Below are 19,583 nucleotides of genomic sequence, written 5' to 3' on the forward strand. Positions count from 1 at the left end.
AAACATACATATAAAATTTGACAACAATCGGTCCAGTAGTTTCGGAGATTCTCTGTCTAATAAAAATCCGGACAGACGGCGGGCAGACAGACAGACAGAGAAACGGAAACTAGAAATCCATTTTTCGTACCCCTGGGGTGATGACATGTCGATAAAATATGAAAGTAAAAATTAGTCTAAACTTACTTAGACAGAACTGAAGTCAAACATTGGAATAAATTCCGTGTCTTAGAAAAAAACGTCAATACAGCCTCATTCGAACTCAGCTTGCAGTTCTCTAGTCCGTCGAATCCAGCGCCTTAATTCGCCCGGCCACGAGCCACTTGTTTCGCATCTGAGCGAGATATCGGTTATATGAAATAGGCAGCGAATACTACACTGGACGTAACTATAGTAATATTCATAAACTTCAAATGTGAGAGTACACAATTTGATTCGCGTTTTATCATCTACACGATATTTAAAATTTGGCAACAATCGGCCCAGTAGTTTCGGACATTATGTGTCTAATAAAAATCGACAAAGACAGACGACAGAAAACATGAAAGGAGTCAAGTGGCTTACGCTCTGAAGTAAAATTTAGTAAAAGACTTCTAACACTAAATGTAGTTTAAAAATGAGAAACAACAACGTCCGTTAAAGTAAGCAAATTTTCAGAATCTTCTTTAAATTTTGAAACAAAAAATGTCGTTCAGACAGCATTTGGAACAGACGAATTTTGTAAGTAGTTTGTTTACCTACTGTAACAATGCAAATTTTGGGGGACGAAACCGTAATAAGGCGACCGAGGGCAGGGATTAATTAGTGACAACCGCGCCGACGTGACACCGGTAAACCGTTATTGAATCTTCGACCAGAGAGAGGGAGAGAAGGTGAAGGTTATCTGAAGGAGAGTTTTAAGAGTTCAAAAAAGTCAACAGCTGAGGGTGTACTGTTGACCATCGTACCGACCCGTAGGTACCGAGTTGGGTTCTGTATCATTACAAAACCTGAATAAATTCTGCGTACCGTCTCCGTCCAATTCCCGTTTCAGCGTCGCTTCCTCCCCAAGAGACGAAGCAGCCCCGAGTTCCGAACTGTCCATAGAAGAACCCAAATTTGCTAACCCGAAATTCGAAAACTGCAAAGTCTGGTCCATCGTGAAAGATTTTGTACTAGATCAGATCAAACTGCTTCTAGAACGTTTCCTTGTTGGAGATAAAGGTTACCAAGGTGGATTTCCCGGGATCAAAAAACCAAAACCAAGACGGTATGGTGTCAAAATTTCGGTGATTTTGGATCAATAAAGCTCAATCTCGTTACTAGTGGTAAAAAGTGCTCTTAGAACTACTCTAATTAATGTTACTGCGTGATGTCCACTATTTAGTTTTGAAGTTTTTATTGTTGAGGTGAAAATTTTTACCAATGACATTTTTAAGCCAAATTAATGTTTTGTTTTATTAAAGCCTTTTGGGTGGCGTCAAAATTGTCGTGATAACCAAGCGTTCAACCTTTGGAACAGCGTGAGGACTGAGATCACGAAATATAGCTGATGGAGCCAATGTCCCGGAAGATCCTTTTTTTATGACCAAATAAATCCTTCCACTATCTGTTTTACCTAAAGTTTTTATCATATTTTCAACTCTCGAGCTATCTTAGAGTACGTAAAATTTAAATTGAGGTCTTAAGAACCTTTACATTTCGTTTTCGTTTTAATAATATTTATTTTTTGTTATTTACATGTTTATCTTCTCTGCTGAACATGGCGTCGTGGGTAGTTGCAGAGACAACAAGGACAAAAACATAAAATCTAATATTGGGGAACATATTTTTATATTTAATGCCATATTCATTCACTTTTAACCATGATCTTTATGCTGGCACGTTGTATCGAAACAATTACTCGAAAAAGATGTATTAGTAATTTCTACAAAGGAAAAGTAAAAATCTTGTCCATATTGACTATTTTCGGATGCCAGCTGGACATGCCTGACCCTTATCTAAACACAATATAGGAACCCTAGTTATCATTACGCGCATTCAGTACGTCAACCGTGTCCGAACGAACAAAACATATTAGCTACCCTTTCTGACATTAGACATAGCTTGGCTATAGATTTTGTTATTGTGTTCGAAAATACCATCTAATAAATTATTAAGAAATGTTTGACTTGTTTAGTTAACTATTCGATCATTTTACGTGTTTGACGTCTTTATCTTTGTGGAATTGATTTATCACTGGTATCCTGTAGCCTTTAGTCTATAAATTACTCAATTTTGATGAGTAATACTATGCTGTTTGTTGTAACCGCGATCCGCAACATGTTGCCTTCAAGGTCTATGAAATTAATACATCTGCCGTGGTTAAGCATATCAAGAGGTTTATCTCAAACATTACCTCTCACTGTTATAAATGCTGGTATATAGAGTTATAGTGGCCACCTGTAATCTCTCCTCAGTGTTCATTATTGATCATTGCGTTTAGGTATACAATAGCAATACGTGCATGCATTAGTTTGTTTACTTATGAAATTGCTAGATACGGTGCTGCTACTAATGCTAATATGAAAAACAAACTAGACGATAATGATCAATTACGAGAAAACCACAGATGTAGTAAATCAGATTATAATCTTCGGATTGTTCGTTCTACTGTGATTTAATAGTGACCAAATATAATATTCATCCGGTAACGAAATAAATCCAGATCGAACTACTACAACACGGTTTAGAAGTTTGTATAATTTATTGTCAAACTTCATATAGAATTAATTTCAAACCGTTGCATGTAACACCTCCACGTAAAATATTACTGTAATGAATACAAAGTTAAGAGAAAAAATAGTGAAAGCCAATTACATACCTTGATTTTGAAAATACGTTTTATGTGTTTTAAATATTAATGGTAAAAATCAACTCGAAAAATTCAATTTTCGAACACAACGTTCTATAATCATAATTGATGAGTTCGATTCCTGGGGGGTGTATTTATTAATGGATCACTGTTATAACAGAAAACTTTATGCGGAGGCTAAATGAAAATAAGGTTTATGCAAAATGTATGAATTTAATACATGAATACGGCCAATATGTAAACAAACGGTAAAGCACGAAAAACAGCTAGTGCAGTTGTAAATCCTTTTCTTGATCGTAAATAGTTTACAGCGAAATTTGATACGCTCGGATACAACTAGTTTACATATTTGTTCCTCTATTAGTGCATTCAAAACAAACATTGGATGAAAATTGGACAAAATTATAATAGTTTTGTTTGTAAAACCCAAACAAATATTTGCTATATCACCTCTGTTACGGAAACAAAAGGCACGTTGAAATCGTATAAAAGTGTATAAATTAAGGTTTTAATCGCCATTTTTAACCGATGAAGGGTCTATCACGTTCGTATTTCTTTTGTCGTTATTAATCCTTATTCTGTTTATCGACACAAATTCTAATTTTAATATTGATTTTGAACCCTTAGCCCATCACAAACACTCGAGATTGTTTTTTAAATCATCATTCAGCCCAGGGACAACAATTATTGTTTATAAATCTGCCAAGCCTACATTTAAGCCTCTACTAATCCTTGAAGCGACAAGAGATTTTCTCCAAAGATGATGTAACTCCAGAAGCTTGTTTATTACTTTGCGCAAATTCTTGGACTATTACCTGCATCTTTATGTACAGCAAGCAAAGGAGCAAACTTGTCTGAAAATTTGTGAAAAGTCGCAAAACGATTAATCGACTTTTACAAGAAGCGGAATGTCAAAAGCAAAGTTTTCGCAACTCTGTGTCAACAAGTTCGCAACTGCGACCGATCAATGGGAATATTTAAGTTAAATAATCCATCCCTAGTAGCTAATTTGAAGTAATTCGGTCGACATATTTTGAAATATTGTCACACTATCGCGACTACTTTGACTAAAACCATCGTAACGAATGTGGGAAATAAATCCGTTTCGTCTGTCTCTGCGAGCTTTATTGTGGTATTAAAGCAATTATTGCGGAAGTTTGAAGTTACCTAGTTTACCTTTCCTCGGCTACTAAACAATTAAACTTAACTTGTAAATGCACTTGCACTGTAATGAATCTCTTGCGATCATTTTTATTCAGAGCGAGGGAATTTACTGGTATTTTCGTCGTGTCTACTTTGTTTGCTAAACTTTTCCGGCGTAAATTTTCACTGATCTATGAACTTTTTTCTCGGTTACTTTGCATCTTATTCAACCCACGTACACTTCACATGCATTTGCGATTCCGTTCATGGACCATTCTAAGATAAAGCGAGTCGTTGTTATTATTTTCACTCGTTTAATGGACAAGGTGGCAAAAACACTTTCACTAAATTATCTTAAAGCCAAGCTTCACTTTGTGGGAAATTGAGCTGAATTAATTTCAGTGCGCAGCAGAAGAACTTATCTCGTTTAAATTTCGTCAAGGCTGAAGTTATACGTACCACAATTACCGCAGCTGAAATTTTAAATCACGTGGCGATTACATCATACGAGAAGCGAAATTGAAGCTAACAGGTAGACACGGAACTCACAAGTATATGCTTGTATTTTAGTATGTTGTATTTAATATAGCTAAGTTGGCCTACGGAATTTGGAGTCTGACTTAAAAAAAACAACTGCCAGGTGTGGGATTCGAACCCACGCTCCGTATTTATGTATTTTCCTACTAAGTCAGGATAGAGAGTTTGTGCAAAACAAGACCTAAGTGGTCATTGCACTCCCAGGCCAGTAACAGACAGGTGCCGACCGACAAGGTCAATGACCCCAGTGTAAGTAGTGGGGCTCCTAGCTCAGATTTCTTGTCGTTTAGTTTAGTTTAGTGTCTTTATTTCACTCTCACGTGTACAATCTCAGCAAGCGTTATCACTATTTGTATTAAATTACGAGTACTTATTGACATACGTGTCTTACATACTTTATGTTGTGTCGAGATAATCTTCGACCATTTTATTGTTTATTTTAAGAAGTTACATTTTCTAATAGTAGCTTATGTTACTGTTAATAAATTCATTACTATTAGTAGTGTTAAAGCGTGTAGTGTGGAACCGGACATCGCAACTTCATTAAATATTGAAGCATTTGCTAGTATAGTGGGAATAAATACATATATAAAGCAAGGGCTCTAATGTGTTTATTATGAATGAGACGTGATTCTCCACTTTCGACTAATTGTTAAAGGTACACACACAGCCAGCAGCTTTCAAAATGAACTGACTTTAAGTTTTGATTTTGAACAAACGATATAAAAGTCATATAGTTTTATTTTCACTAATATTTGCTTAAACTGCGATACATCGCAAAGATAACTCGAAAGTTGAATTTGCTTACCCCAATTAAAAAAATACACTTCCTGCCCCGAAATCGATAAACCCTGAAGGTCACTTCACATACCTTTTCAGCCTTCCTTTTAGACTAATTGTTAAATTTAGTTGATTGTGTGACCTGATTTAAGGATGTACAAGAGACTGAACCTAGAGGGTCTAAATAGGATGTGGCGTCCTAAAGAAACATCCACATCCTGTTTAAAGATTGGAATTTTCTGGGGAAAATTGGCTATTAACGGTAAACATTTACTGGCGTCGATCATAACTATCTATTCCTCTGAATTCAATAAATTTTTGACTAGCTTAACGGAAAATGTAATAAAATCAAAGAACTTTTCAATCAACGTTGGGTGTTAAGCACTTTTAAATTCGATTTATCGGAACAGCTTGAATGTGAAGATAATTACAAAAACTGATTACGATAAAGAGTTTTAGTTTTTCAGGACAAAGACGACGTGGGGAGTAAATTCTTAGTGGGTTGAAAAAGTGTAAATTTAGCAATATGGTGTTCACTGATATGAAATAACTAGTCCAGTTTCCGCCTATTTAGCAGTTATTAACGCAATGTAACTTAAATCCTAATTTGGGTGTGACCTTTGTAATCCTGGGAATTTAAAGCCATGGGCTTTGCCTGTCCGATTCAACTATTTGCCATTGCGCTCCTCTCCAGGATTATATAGCTTCTCGAGCTTGTAAAACTACCCGATACGTATTGGCGAAGCTCGATAATAAAGATTTTCCGAATACATGCCAGAAATATCAGTATTTATTAGGTTTTAATTATCATATAAATGTATTATCTTGTGACCTTATTTTATTTTTCTTTTATCTTGTTGCGTGCGAAAGTTTTACAGCGTTCACGATCATTTAACTTTAACTAATTAAGCATTAACGCGAATAAAATGCAAAGTGATTGTGACGACAGATACACTGGCTACCAACGTATGTTACTTGATAACAATAGAAATTTTTTCGGGGAATTATTTTAGTAATTTACTAACTTTTACCTCTAAGGACTTGTTTGAAAATTACGTCGTGATAGATAACCAAGGACAAAGTTCCGCCGCATCTCTATTCCTTTAAAGCAGAGTCCTTTACAGTTCCTTCAAAAATAAAGAGTAAGTAGGTACGCTAGGAATGCCTTATCATTCTCCCACTTTTATACATTCCAACTTTGGCCAGTACATTCCTCTATGTAAATTTTTCACAACTTCTCGAGTAAAGTGATGCTACCCTGCGGTAGGTTAAAATAAAAGGGGGCCTTTTTGTTACTTAATTAAATACGGGAACACTGTAGAAGTAACACGAAAAAGAAAACTTTGATGTCACTCTAATTTCACTGCAACTTGAATTATACTTATCACACGTGAAAGGGCAATAAAGTTTGACGAGCATGCTGCAGCTGGCGTGAAAATGCTGCTCGTCTGATGTTAAAATCAAACGAAGAGCAGTCATAAAAATTAATTACTTTTAAATTTATCCGGGATAGTAATGGTCGTCACAACACTCCCACCCAAAAAGTAAAAAATACGATAGATATTACCACTGATCGATCGGAAATTTAGAAAAATGATAAATATTGATTAAATATTTAGTTACCACTTCTTGGCTTGTAGGTAATCATGTAAATGTTTACATATAATCAAGAATTGCCTTCCTGACCGTGCCTTCTAATCAACGCTTAACCTATATCAATGTTACGTTAACAATTAATTGAGCCAATATTAGCTTTATTCAAAGAGTAGCTTCAGAGCAAATCGGTGGTATTCAGTGAATTTCTCGCAAAATATTCTCAGATTTCATTGTCACTTAACAAGACCCAAGTTGCTTATATGGTTCAGTTTACATAAAACCGACACCTTGTAAACGAGCTATTTAAAAGCTTTAACTTGTCCTTTAATAGAACACACAATGGGCGAACACAGAAGGAACAAATAGGGTCTAATTTACAGTTCTCTGTACTTCCCGGTAGAAATCTGGGAGATCTGCCGATATATTTTCATCAAAAGAAATATGTTTAATCATTCAGAGGGTTCACCCAACGTGACAACCCTTGTCTCATTATACATATATAGGGATGCAGGAAAGGGTGCACTTGTAGGGATCAACCACTAACTGGTGTTTTAGTACTTGAGAGCTCTATACTGTGCTTTTAATCTACATGAGGGATCTAGGATAATTTCGTTTTAAATGTACAATCAAATGGGACGTTTTGGATTTCATTATTTGTCGTTTTTGTTACCAACCAAAAAGGTATATATCAACTAAAATTCAATTTTGATGAGATAAAGCTATATTTCTCATTTAATTATACTCGGAAATCATTCCGACTTCCGGGTTATTGCTTTTTTAGTGCAGAATTATGTAGAGCCATTATATATCAATTTTTCTTCTTTTCCTGTGCGTTTACATAACTGGGTAATGGCCGATTAAAGAATTAAAGTGCTACTTAAAATTTAGGACGACGTAACCGTTAAGATTACATTTTACTCTCTTTGTTCTATGATTACAAGTTTCGAATTAGCAACACACGTAAAAATTTTACACCAAAGGGAATGCAAATACGCATATACAAAGTGTGTTAATGTTTCCTTTTGTTGCGATGGCAACAATGGGTCGAAAAATTCCGTTTGATTTAAAATTCCGAGCTGAAAGTAGTAGTGTTCTTACTGACAAAGTAATCTTATTACTTTTCATTAAAAGAATACTAGAGTAAGCGTTTTGCAGTTAGTAGTCGCCATCCTGTCGCTACTAGCAACCATTTTTCTTCTTTTATAAAATTTAGTGTGACACGTCAACAATTTGTAGTCGGCTTTAAATTTTGAAACAGGTGCTTTGTTGCAGGTTACAATACATACACATACAATGAGAGCGCTCACAGCGAGAGAGTTCCCGACGAGATTTTGTCAGTGCGTTACGAAGACGGAAAATGGTCAAAACCTTACTACGACTGTGGTGGCGGAAACATCTGGATGCTCACTTACACAGTTCCGTTTTTTGGATATCAGAACAATACCTACTACTTCAAGTGAGTGTTTCCTTCCGTTTTTGTTTTCGTAATTAAATGTCATTCCCTTGAAAGAAATGTACTATTACAAGGGTTCTGCTTATTGCGGTGGTAGATGTACGACGCAAAGCTGCGCCCGATTTAGTCGGCTTAATATTTGTCCACATATGGGTTTCACGTTTTAAAGACCACAGTGACTGAAATTATACCGACGAAAAGTTAAATTCGAAATAGATTAAACAAAGGAAAAGTGAGCCAATATTGGTCTCAAATTAAACAAAAAGCAATTTATTGCCTTGAAATTACTCCATGGTTTAGAATTTCCAGGAAGCTAAAATAGCTTGATACGGTCGTCACAACACTCCCTACTCAAAAGTAAAAATAAACAATTTTTCAAGCAGTTAATGTATCTATGACTACTTTACTAAAAAATAATAATAATTTTACGTGAAAAGGCAGCGCTGTTCTTGATATTTATTAAATTTTAATAGCCATTTCATGGTTAGTGGGTGACTAATCATGTAAATATTCACACGTAATCAAATATTCACCTCCTCGTTTACCTTTAATCAACGGGTCTTCTGCATCTAGATATACAGCTAGTTAACTTGTTCACGGCATTATATGATTTTTTGGAAATGCAGTGATTCCGTTTATATTTGTTAATAATTAAATTAAAATCTTGTCTTTGAAAGTTTTTAACTAGTAGTTTAAGTGGTAGTTCCAGATGGCTAGGTTTTAATGGAAAAAGTTAAGTTGACAAGTGGTGGATAATATTTTCGCTAGAACTGGTGCATGGCTGACATTCGTTAAGTTGCGATAACACTCCTATCGATATATTTGTTTTTAATTTAGTTACAATATTTATAATTATTGTCTCGTTATGACTTTAACGCTACATACTTCAAACGCGTGAATCCATTGTAACAGATTTATTAGAAATAAAACTACTCCAATTAATAGTTCTTTATGTCGCATTTATCCGTCGCAAATAAACGAGGCGCTGTGTCGCTTTTTTTCACAGTCCTAATTAAAACTTTTTCCGGAAAAATCGCGACTGGGTTGTTTATTTTTCCGACACCTCTATATTTTTCCGGTTAATTCATAGTTGCAGTGTCAACTGCGCCTGTTTGCGGACCATGCATTGGTAAATAGCAGATGTAATTCTCACTTTGATGGAAATTTTGTTTATGCTATCTCTGCGGTAGCAGGTTTTTTATTAAAATATGTTGACAGATGCAGCCGGAGAACGATGTGTTCTCATTTGGACAAGAGCAGGTCACGTATGCCGGTAGTTTAAGCCGTGCAAACTATAGTGATGAATCGATAAGCGTCTAGGTTCGGAATGTGAGCATTTTATCTGTTAGGCGAAGCACAATTATCCGTACACACTCGGCGCATTGTTGCTTTGACAGAGCCAGACGGATTTGGAAAGCATCCGAATGGTATAAAGCGGATACGCGACGTTCATCAACAGACAGAACATACTTTGTGTGGACCAGCGGACCTCGTAACAACAAATCAGACAACTATAGCACTCATTTAAACCCACACCATATATATTACAGCTCGAGTTATGTTTGTGACGTTTTCATTTGCTTTACTAGACGTTCGCCTTTGTCCTCTTGAAGTGGAAGAAGAGGTGTAAACATCGGAAGAATTCTCAAAAGACTGTCTTGGGATGTAGCAATCAATTATATACCAACTGCATACTTAAAAAAAAAAAAAACAGAACCAAGGCAAATTGTTCGAACCGCTCACAGAACTTTATTCCCCGCAGAGTTAGTTAGCATTTATTAATGCTACTTTAGAAGAGATTTATTTCTCAATTAAAATTATTATTTCTGCTACTCCCTAGTGAAATCTTCAGTTGATATTTACCTTTCGCGTGAATGCACAAGTTTGAATTAGCATAGGTGCCTAGAGCATCTAAAATCCTACAAAATTAGAAGTAACTATATTTGTCTGTCGGAGTTCTAATGGAATCGACTCTTACGTGAAGAACCAGATCGCCGGTTGTTACGTAAACAACAACCCAGTGAATGCGTGTGATCGAGAAAATCTATTTAGTGTCTGTGAATAGATCAAACAAACGACAGAATAAAATTCAAACCCCGAACAAGGTGTAAGTGTAAACTTAATTTGTTTTACCAAGCCGAAATTTCCAACCAAACCAAATGTTAACCTTTTCACGTGCCAAAGGTCAGTTTAGACATGCATTTTGTCTAATTTGTATTCAAGTTCGTTCGATATATTCACGCAAGCTACCCCATATATTTTTCGGAACACTAAATCACCCTGAGGGGCATTTTTTTTTCTCATTATATTTAATGAGCCTTTTTGCTTGCACTACACTTAATTATATAGTAGGTAATTATGTGTGTGAGAAATTACAATAAATTTGTGATATCGGGAGCAGAATTTATGCCGCAAGGGAAAATGGAATTTTAAATCCCAATATGTTCCGACTTCCTGCCCGGCAAAATATTTCAGATCTCAAGTGCGGATTCGACTTTACACTTTGTATAATGGCTTCAGCTGAATGAATTTTAAAACCTTTATACCAACAGGTTGATCTGACATTTTAGTCACACAAAAAGTATCGTAAATTTAACTGGAACATTTGGTGAAAACTTGACCGGTATTGCTATAATTTAAAGTTTTCGTCAAAAGTACTCGGTCGTGAGCTATCGCTGATTTAATGGTTCATTTACAGTGTGGTTGGCGCTTTCTACGGGCACAGTTGCTCGGGCGCCAGCTTTCTCGTTGCCGACAACGCACTTTTTCGATATATCGTGTTTTATTGAAGCAAAGAGAATATCGATTATCGATACCAAGAGCGTATCGCCTAATAACGACATGTTTAAAAATGATTAATAATGTTCGTCTGTCAAACTAATAACACTGACGGTAATAAGGTTGTAAAATGTTAGACACGCAGGAATTTAGACTGCCTCAATAACACAACTGATTGAAAATTGAATCACCCTTAACAAAGCTGTTTCAGTTTAATTTAATTCAATTTGTCACTCGGTTAACCAACAACTTTATATAATTTATGTATTTTGTTTTATCTCAAAGTTTAGTTACTTAATTATTAAGTACGTGGGTGATGAAAATGAGGGTTGGTGTAATTTAAATTTGCCACTACTATTTTTATCCAAATGCCTAGTTTCAATAATGACTTTATAAGTTCAGTTCACCCACTAATTACAAAGCGGTCTTGTAAATCATGTGCTTTTCAGCCAAATGAGGTTCAATTTTTTTATCCGTTCTCCTTCGATTACGGCTGCCTCACCAATAACACCTTTTCATTAAATTAATTACTTGAGTTTTTTGTGGAAACTAAACAAAACTTTATAAGTATTTTTTAACTAGAAAATGAAACCTTAACCGTATTACCATGACACATTATTCTTTATTAAAGACATCAAAGAAACTTGATCTCATTAATGATCCGGCGTCGCTTTCGTTCCTGAATATGGCAACATATTGAATAAAGCGAAACGTATTTTTAGCTCTAGCCTAAAGGAAATAAAAATGAAATTAAGGAATATCGATATGGGTTGCCTAAAAACGTGTTTAACTCAGTTTTCATCTAAGCGATTATTTGAAGTTGCGGCATATTTAGAGAGTGGGATGTATGTTGATAATACGTAATTTATATCGACACAAATCGATATCAAATTACCAACTTAAATCAAGTTTCATCAATTTGAATTAGCCGAAATATGTCAACATCAATTCTTATTGATGTTAATCAAATCACGATTCGATTTAGTTTTGCATGTTGATAATAATAATATTAGATTGACGAGCTTTTTTTAGTAATGAACGCAATCCCAGATTTTATTTTAAAAACTTTTGCGGCTTTGACTGCGAGCGACTCCTGCTGTCAATAACGTCAAGTGCATACTTTCAAAGCGCTCTAGATGCAACGGAAATCTGCTTTGGTGTTCTCAATCAGAACTTTTCCAAAACGCTCCAGACAATACTTTCTATAATTAATGTCACATAACTGTGTCAGATAAAGGGCGCCATAGCATAATTTTATTTCTAATTTAGAGTTTCTATTCGGATGTTTAATGCTTTTTTATAAAAACCGATCCTTATCTGTGACGGTAAGCAGAGAAAAATGTCTCTGGCTCTCCGGGCAAGTATCCTAACCACTGGACCACGAAGCCACTTATCTTTCTCTGCTAACCGACGTGTTATTATGCCGCCACACTTGTTTATTTAACAAAAATGATTTCACCGCCCGCTTAATTATATTTTGATTATCAAAAATGAAAAGAATATTTAGGTAAAGTGTGCGTTATGTTTATGTCGTCACCAAAGGCAAACGCATAAATTTGCCGCATGCGTGAATTAATGGATCATTAACGTCGACCTGCTACGTTAGGTTAATAAGTTAATTACCACAATTTTGTACAATACAGGAGGCTGACTAGCATTCTGTGTTAGGTTTCAGCGGCAGTTTCCCGACCGCTTAGAGTGAATTCGTTATTTTTATTTTGTGTACTCTTTTACGTTTTATTTTTCAATGTATGTTTTTTAGTTTTATATTTTTAAAAGTTTCGTTCGTTTCGGGAAAATGTGCCGACGTAATATTTTAGTTCTAGTGGGTGATTTATTTTTAGTTTTGTAATAGTTCTCTCGTAAAATTATAAAACAAACACTAGTCGAAGATATAAGGGTAGTGGGTACAACGTTCGACGCTAACATGGCCACTGTTAATTAAATAATGGAGTAAACAGTCCATCAAATAAGCAGTTTCGGTTTAACAGCTTGAAACTCTTGAAGGTATTATCGATTTATAATTTAAAAGACATTAAGGGGTATTACTCGCTGTTTCGACGACAATAATATTTAATCAAGAACACTTAACTTAACAAATAAATATTCAATCAAAGTAAAGTTATTACCAGTTTTAATATAGCCTTACTAACTATTTATACATTCCTTTTGTGAAAAGACGCCATAAGACAATACTGCTATTAATCTTGATGAAACACAGATCGAACGTTATTTTTAAGAGTGAGGAGCTTGTTATTATCGACAAATTGAAAACCTAAAGTGTCTGCTTCTGCTTCTTTTCAGTTGATTTTATTATTACAGAACCTTCTGTCTGGATAAGAGATTGGGATAAAAATTTCTCTATTTATAAGCTTTCACAGAAAGGAAACGATCTGTAATACCGGTTTCGAAAAAGACCATTTTAACTATTATTGATGATCAATTCATGTGCAATCGGAAACAAATTACAGCTGTCGTATTTTTAAATTTATTTTCTATTGACACGTGGAACCAATATGAGTAATGATTTTTTTCTCGCGCAGACTTCATAAATTTCAATCAATGTGGTAAATGAAGATTTAAGACATTTTATTTAGTATTAACTTAGTCTGGTAGGTGGATATTATAATGAGAACAGAAGCTTGCTGGCACTTATTGAACTATGTTGGATAAGAATGTGAATAATTCACGACGAACCTGCTAAGACTTTACAAAAGCTCTGACAGCAGCATCGAACAATTTGATAATTACTTCACCGGAAAATGCAGCGCATAGCTTCAAGCGTGAAATAAAAAAAAGTCCAGATGTATAAGCACCCGATAGGCCTTGTTTATTCGAAACTATTATAATTATCGTCATTAGCAATTTTGTTTTCGAATAAAGCACGGCTTGTTATTCGTTGCCTACGAACTTAATTAACGTGATTTTTTTTATAAGATCTCGCGTTAATTACCAAATTCGCTCCGAAGTATATCCGTTGAGCACAAAATTACCTGACATCGGATTCTGTTTGCAGTTTAACTAGTTATTTTGGTGAGGATTATTTTCCGCACTAATGGTCATCTTATCTCTCAGTAGAGTTGAAAGGTCTGCTTAATCCTGGAAGCAATATCCGCCTAAAAAACTGCGAAGAGATTTGTGTTAAACATAATAATTATCTTTTCATAATTGCTTTTATTTTTACCTCCCGAGCATAAAAGCTTCATTTTGGTGAATGCCTAATTTCGGATTTTGTAGCTCAAAAAACTTTCCTTGTTCTTGTTTGTTTGTCTAAAACTACCGAATCAATTACTTTAAAATTCCAACTTTGTTGCGTTTTGCACAAAATTAACTAGGTTATCCGAAAATTCTTTTAATAATCGCGTTTAAAATGTAGGGCTTAACATGCTCTTCCGGCTTGTCTAAATAAATACATAAATTTGGGTAACCCAATTTTACAATTTACCCCGGATTTTACATAATGGATTTCGCAGAAATGGAATTATCGAACATTAACCAGAGCTTATTTATTCATTCCTTCCGGAAATTTTTCGTTATCGAAGAATACGCCCTCAAATGCAGTAGCTTGTCCCAGATTTTCAATAAAAAAGTGAACAATACATATAGTAAGCATAGATTTTAAATAAAAGCGGCTGGAAGCACAGGTAGGTTTTTTAACTGTTGTATTAATTGGGAAGAGATCCAAAACCTAATACCGCCAATAAAATTTTTAAAGTTGGATTATTAAAGTGAAACTTTAACCACGACCCAATTTGGGGCTCTAATTAAATCCTGTACCCAGTTCGCAGAAAGGGAAAGTGTGTTTAGGAAAACAATATGGTATTAACCATGTGTACATACAAAGTTATATTATGTCCACCACTGAAACTGAAACAAGAGAAACTTTATTTTATTTATCGTATGAACTGTTTACTCGCATTCGAAACTTGAAGCTACTTCTTTTATTCCACATAATACATAATAATTAAATTATGATACACATTAAATATCATATTTCGCACGTTCCTTAACAGATTTACCAGTACACCTGTATGCTAATGTAACATTAAGAGTCACTAAACTGAAAATTGCAACCAATGAATTACAAAACATTTGCTCGTTAAAAATATTTTATTATCGTGTCTCGAGCGTAAATTAAGGATGTGAATGGCCACTTTCATGTTTTCTCGACGTTTCATGATCATTAGGTTATGAAATAAGTCACCCGCTTCCGTTTCTTTGTCTGTTATCTGTCATATATCGTCTGTCTGGGGTCTATTTGTCGCTTGTGTCGATTTTTATTATTTATTGTCAAAATTTGTTTGATCTTCGTCACCGAAATTTTGACGCCATTTCAAAATTTAGCATAGTAAATGTTTAAATTTTATAAAATAACATACTCCTGTACTTGTGGTCTATGAATCTGCCAGGATTTTGTTTATTACTATATCGAGAACCACTAGACCGATTTTGGGTCATACAGGCTTGACGACGATGCGTTGATCGACAGAAAATGAAGACAGGTGGCAGACTGAAAATGAGGGGTTGCTAGGACAAGGTCGACAATCTCCGCCTCGATGCGATCTTAGACGAACTGAGGCCAGTTGAGGCTTCGATCTGGAACGAAGCGATGATCCACAGAAAATGATGGGGGTCCTAGGACACGTCAAGTGGTCGACAAAAATGATGAGGGATTTAAGACAGGTCAAAATGGACGGAAAATGAGTCCTAACACAGTAATGGGGGTCCAAAGACAGGTCAAACTGGTCCGGAAAAGTGATGGCGGTGCTAGGATAGGTCAAAACGGTCGGCAAAATTGACAGGCTAAATTGGGTCGAAAAAATGACCGGGGTTCTAACGCAGTTCAAATCGATCGACAAAAATGATGGCGATCCTAATATAGCTGAAATTGGTCGACAAAAATTGATGAGGGTCCGAAAACAGCTCAAATTGGTCGATCAAAAATGCTGGGGGTCCAGGATAGGTCAAATTTGTCGGGAAAAAGTGATGTAGTTCCTAAGACAAATCAGCTAGTCTACAAAAGTGATGGAGGTCCTAAGATAAATTGGTTGATCAAAACTCATGGGGATCCTAAGACAGATTAAATTATTTGGAAAAAAATTGATGACCTCCTAAGACAGGCCAAGTTGGTCGACAAAATATGATGGGGTCCTAAGAAGCTCAAATGAGTCGACAAAAAATGATGAGGGTCTTAAGGCAGCTCAAATTGGTTGACAAAAATGATGGGGGTACCAGCATAGATCAAACTCGTAACAAAAAAATTATGGGCTTCTAAGACAGGTCAAAGTGATTTTCAGAAAGGGATGGGAGTCTTGGACAGGTCAAAATAATCGTCAAAATTGATGAGATTCCTAAGGTAGGTTAAGCTGGTCTGGAAAAACTGTCCTAAGACAGACCAGATGGTCTACAAAAAAATATGGAGGTCCTATCACAAGTCAAATTGGTTGACAAAAAATGATGAGAGTCCTAAGATAGCTCAAATTGGTCGACAAAAACTTATGGGTGTTATAAGACAGGTCAAATTGGTCATCAAAAAATGATAGGATTCTAAGACAAGTCAGATTGATTGCCAAAAAAGGATGGAGGTCCTAAGACAGGTCAAATTAGTCGTCAAAGATGGATAAGGTTCCTAAGGCAGGTTAATTGGTCGGGAAACAGTGTCCTATGACAGGCCAGATGGTCTACAAAAAATGATGGAGGTTCTATGACAGGTCAAGTTGGTTGACAAAAAATGATGAGGGAGGATGGGGGATGCTATGGCAACTTAAACTGGCTGACAAAAAATGACCGGTGTCTTAAAACGGGTCAAACTGGTCGGGAAAAAGTAATGTGGGTTCTAAGATAGGCCAAATGATCTCCAAGAAATAATGGAGGACCTCGGACAAGTCAAATTTGTTGACAAAAAATGATAGAGGTCTTATGACAAGTCAAGATTTGATCGGGAAAAATTGATGTCTGTCTTAAGACAGCTCAAATTACAAACCATAACGAGGCTCCTAAGACAGCTCAAATTGGTCGACAAAGAATGATGGGGATCCTAAAATAGGTCAAATTGCTCGAAAAAAGTTAAGGAGGTGCTAGGGCACGTCAAATTGGTTATCATAATATGATCGAGGTTCTAAGCTCAAGAAAGTCGGAAAAAAATGATAGGGGTCCTAAGGCAGACCAAATTGCCCGACAAAAAAATGATACTGGTTCTAAGACAAGTCAAATTGATCGGGAAAAAGTGATGGGTCTCCTTAGACGGGTGAAATTTGTTGGGAAAAAGTAATGGGAGTTCTAAGACAGACCAAATGATCTATAAAAAATGATGGAGGTCCTACGACGAGTCGATAAAAAATTATGGGGGTCTTAAAACTCGCCGTACGAAAAATAGGGTCAAAAGTGCTGCTTTTAAGTTTATATTTTTCTATATTGAAACGTGATTAATAGTCGTCTCTTCTGTTTTAGGCAGACAAAGTCAATCAAATTTCATTGTTTTCAACACAAGTGCATACATTTTATCTGTCGCCGTTTTTTCGGGTAAATACGTGATTAATAGTCGAACTTCTTCGATGTACAAACATAAACAGTGGAAGTTGAGCATGTATTGATTTTTTTTTCACATTGTGTTATTTACGCCAATGCATAGCATTACATTACATACATATTTCTATTTTAACTTAATGGGTTATCATAAAAAACAAATAACAAACAACACCAGATAAACAATCCGTCTAAACACCTAAAAAAACCTCCATTGATTATAGTTCGATATGCTTAAATTGAGCGTGGTTTTTATTAAAACAGTTAAAAGGTTTGATGTTTCGTTTGAGAAGTCCGCATTGAAATCCCCACTTAAAACCATCGATAATTGATGTAAGTCCCGATTAGTGTAGACCCTGCTGTTGTGTAAATGTGCAAATTTTCATGGATAAATTCGATGATTTTATTTACATTTTGATTAGGGGGGATGGGATGGGATTTGTTAAAGCCATATAATTGAGAATTATTAAATTCACAAGATTGGAGACTAATAAAGGATAATTTTGAATTTGGAAGATTACTGGAATAAGTAGATGATTTATGAAAACCACATGATTGAGAATCATTAAATTTGGTAGACAGTGGCTCGTTCGGCTCTCAACCCGAGTTTGCTCGAATGAGCGTTTCATCCCGAAGCCTGACGAATTAGACTCATTTATTGACAGCAACAAGCACAGACACGAAATTTTCAATAAGGTTCGAAAAGAGAACTCGATGAATGAAAAAATGCTGAAAGGGATAAATAGAGGGAGGAATAGAGTTTCACCATAGCATGAAAATGCGTTTCTGTTTTGCTTATCTTTTGTAGTAGTGTACGTATCAGTAAACCCGTAAGGCATTAATAAAGTTTATTACAAGCGTTGATTTTCAACGGTGCTGCATTTGCTCTCGAATGTAAACTATTGATTCGATAATAATAGCAAGTAAATTAAAGCTGAGGATTGATGTATGTATGATATTTACATAACACGATCGTGATTCGTGGCTTCGGTTATTTGAAGTAACATCGGAGAAAACTGCTAAATGCATCCGCGTTCACCATTTTCAATTTTAATGCATTCAAGCTTTTTGCTCTAATCAATTTGAAATTTAAAGATCGTCAAATCAATACGTTTACCCCGCTTTTGCTACATTCTTCATATTGTATGCAGAGGATGCTCCGTTCCATTAGCATCAAACTGAATTAGTTTAATGCGATTCAAAAAAGGATTCCGTGTGTAATTTTAAGTAGGCGTCAGTTTTCTCCGCTTCTGGTATTCTACACACAGAGTGTAACACAGACGCCGTAATGTACGTTGTAATTAAAACTTCCTTTTTGTAGGATTATGAAAAACTTGCCCTAATGTTGTTTTCTTATGCCGCTTTCATCTTATTTAAGCCAGAAAAATTAGCTTTGGGTCTAAATGAATTAATTCAATAATAAATGGAACCTTTTCTGAATGAGTATAAAAATGATCCTACCCTTTCTTGGAAAGAGCTTCAGGCTTTCAGTTGTAGATTACTGAAATTATGAAAATTAAACAAAGTTTGCTTGGAGTTTTAGCGACCACTCTAGAATATCCACTTTGGTTGCAATGTTTGTTTATTAATTTAACAAATAGCATATAATACAATTTTTAGTGCTTGCAACTAAATTAAAACTTGCTATATTTATTTTATTTCAAGTAACAAATGTGACTCGTACTGGTGCACAGGAAAAAGAAACAATTTATTTCAGCAATACTCCTACGTTCTTTCTTTATTTGTGACGTGTTATTTCCTTCCTTTCAAGTACTTGCGTATATTTCTCTTCGAGTTCCTTTTCTTTGTGTAGATGTCGAGATAACATTTATTGGGCTCAGTTTCTAACCGCCATTTTTTATTTTTAAGCATTATAGACTAGTTCCTATACAACGCAAACAAAATTTCAGTTTCATTTAACCAAATTTAAAAACGAAG

At 35.3% G+C, this 19,583-nt stretch overlaps 1 protein-coding gene across 1 annotated transcript in view; it reads left to right on the plus strand.

Moving 5' to 3' along the window:
• The window catches only part of LOC135141776 (metabotropic glycine receptor), a 177,984-nt gene that overhangs the window by 105,458 nt on the left and 52,943 nt on the right, over positions 1 to 19,583 (plus strand). The window contains exon 2 of the mRNA XM_064073207.1: positions 8,162 to 8,345. Coding sequence (XP_063929277.1) covers positions 8,162 to 8,345 — 184 coding nt within the window. The remainder of the gene's footprint in view (positions 1 to 8,161; positions 8,346 to 19,583) is intronic.

This window comes from Zophobas morio, unplaced genomic scaffold, assembly GCF_036711695.1.
Source record: "Zophobas morio isolate AGI-343-1 ecotype UQ-CSIRO unplaced genomic scaffold, CSIRO_AGI_Zmor_V1 ptg000044l, whole genome shotgun sequence".
Lineage (NCBI taxonomy): Eukaryota > Metazoa > Arthropoda > Insecta > Coleoptera > Tenebrionidae > Zophobas > Zophobas morio.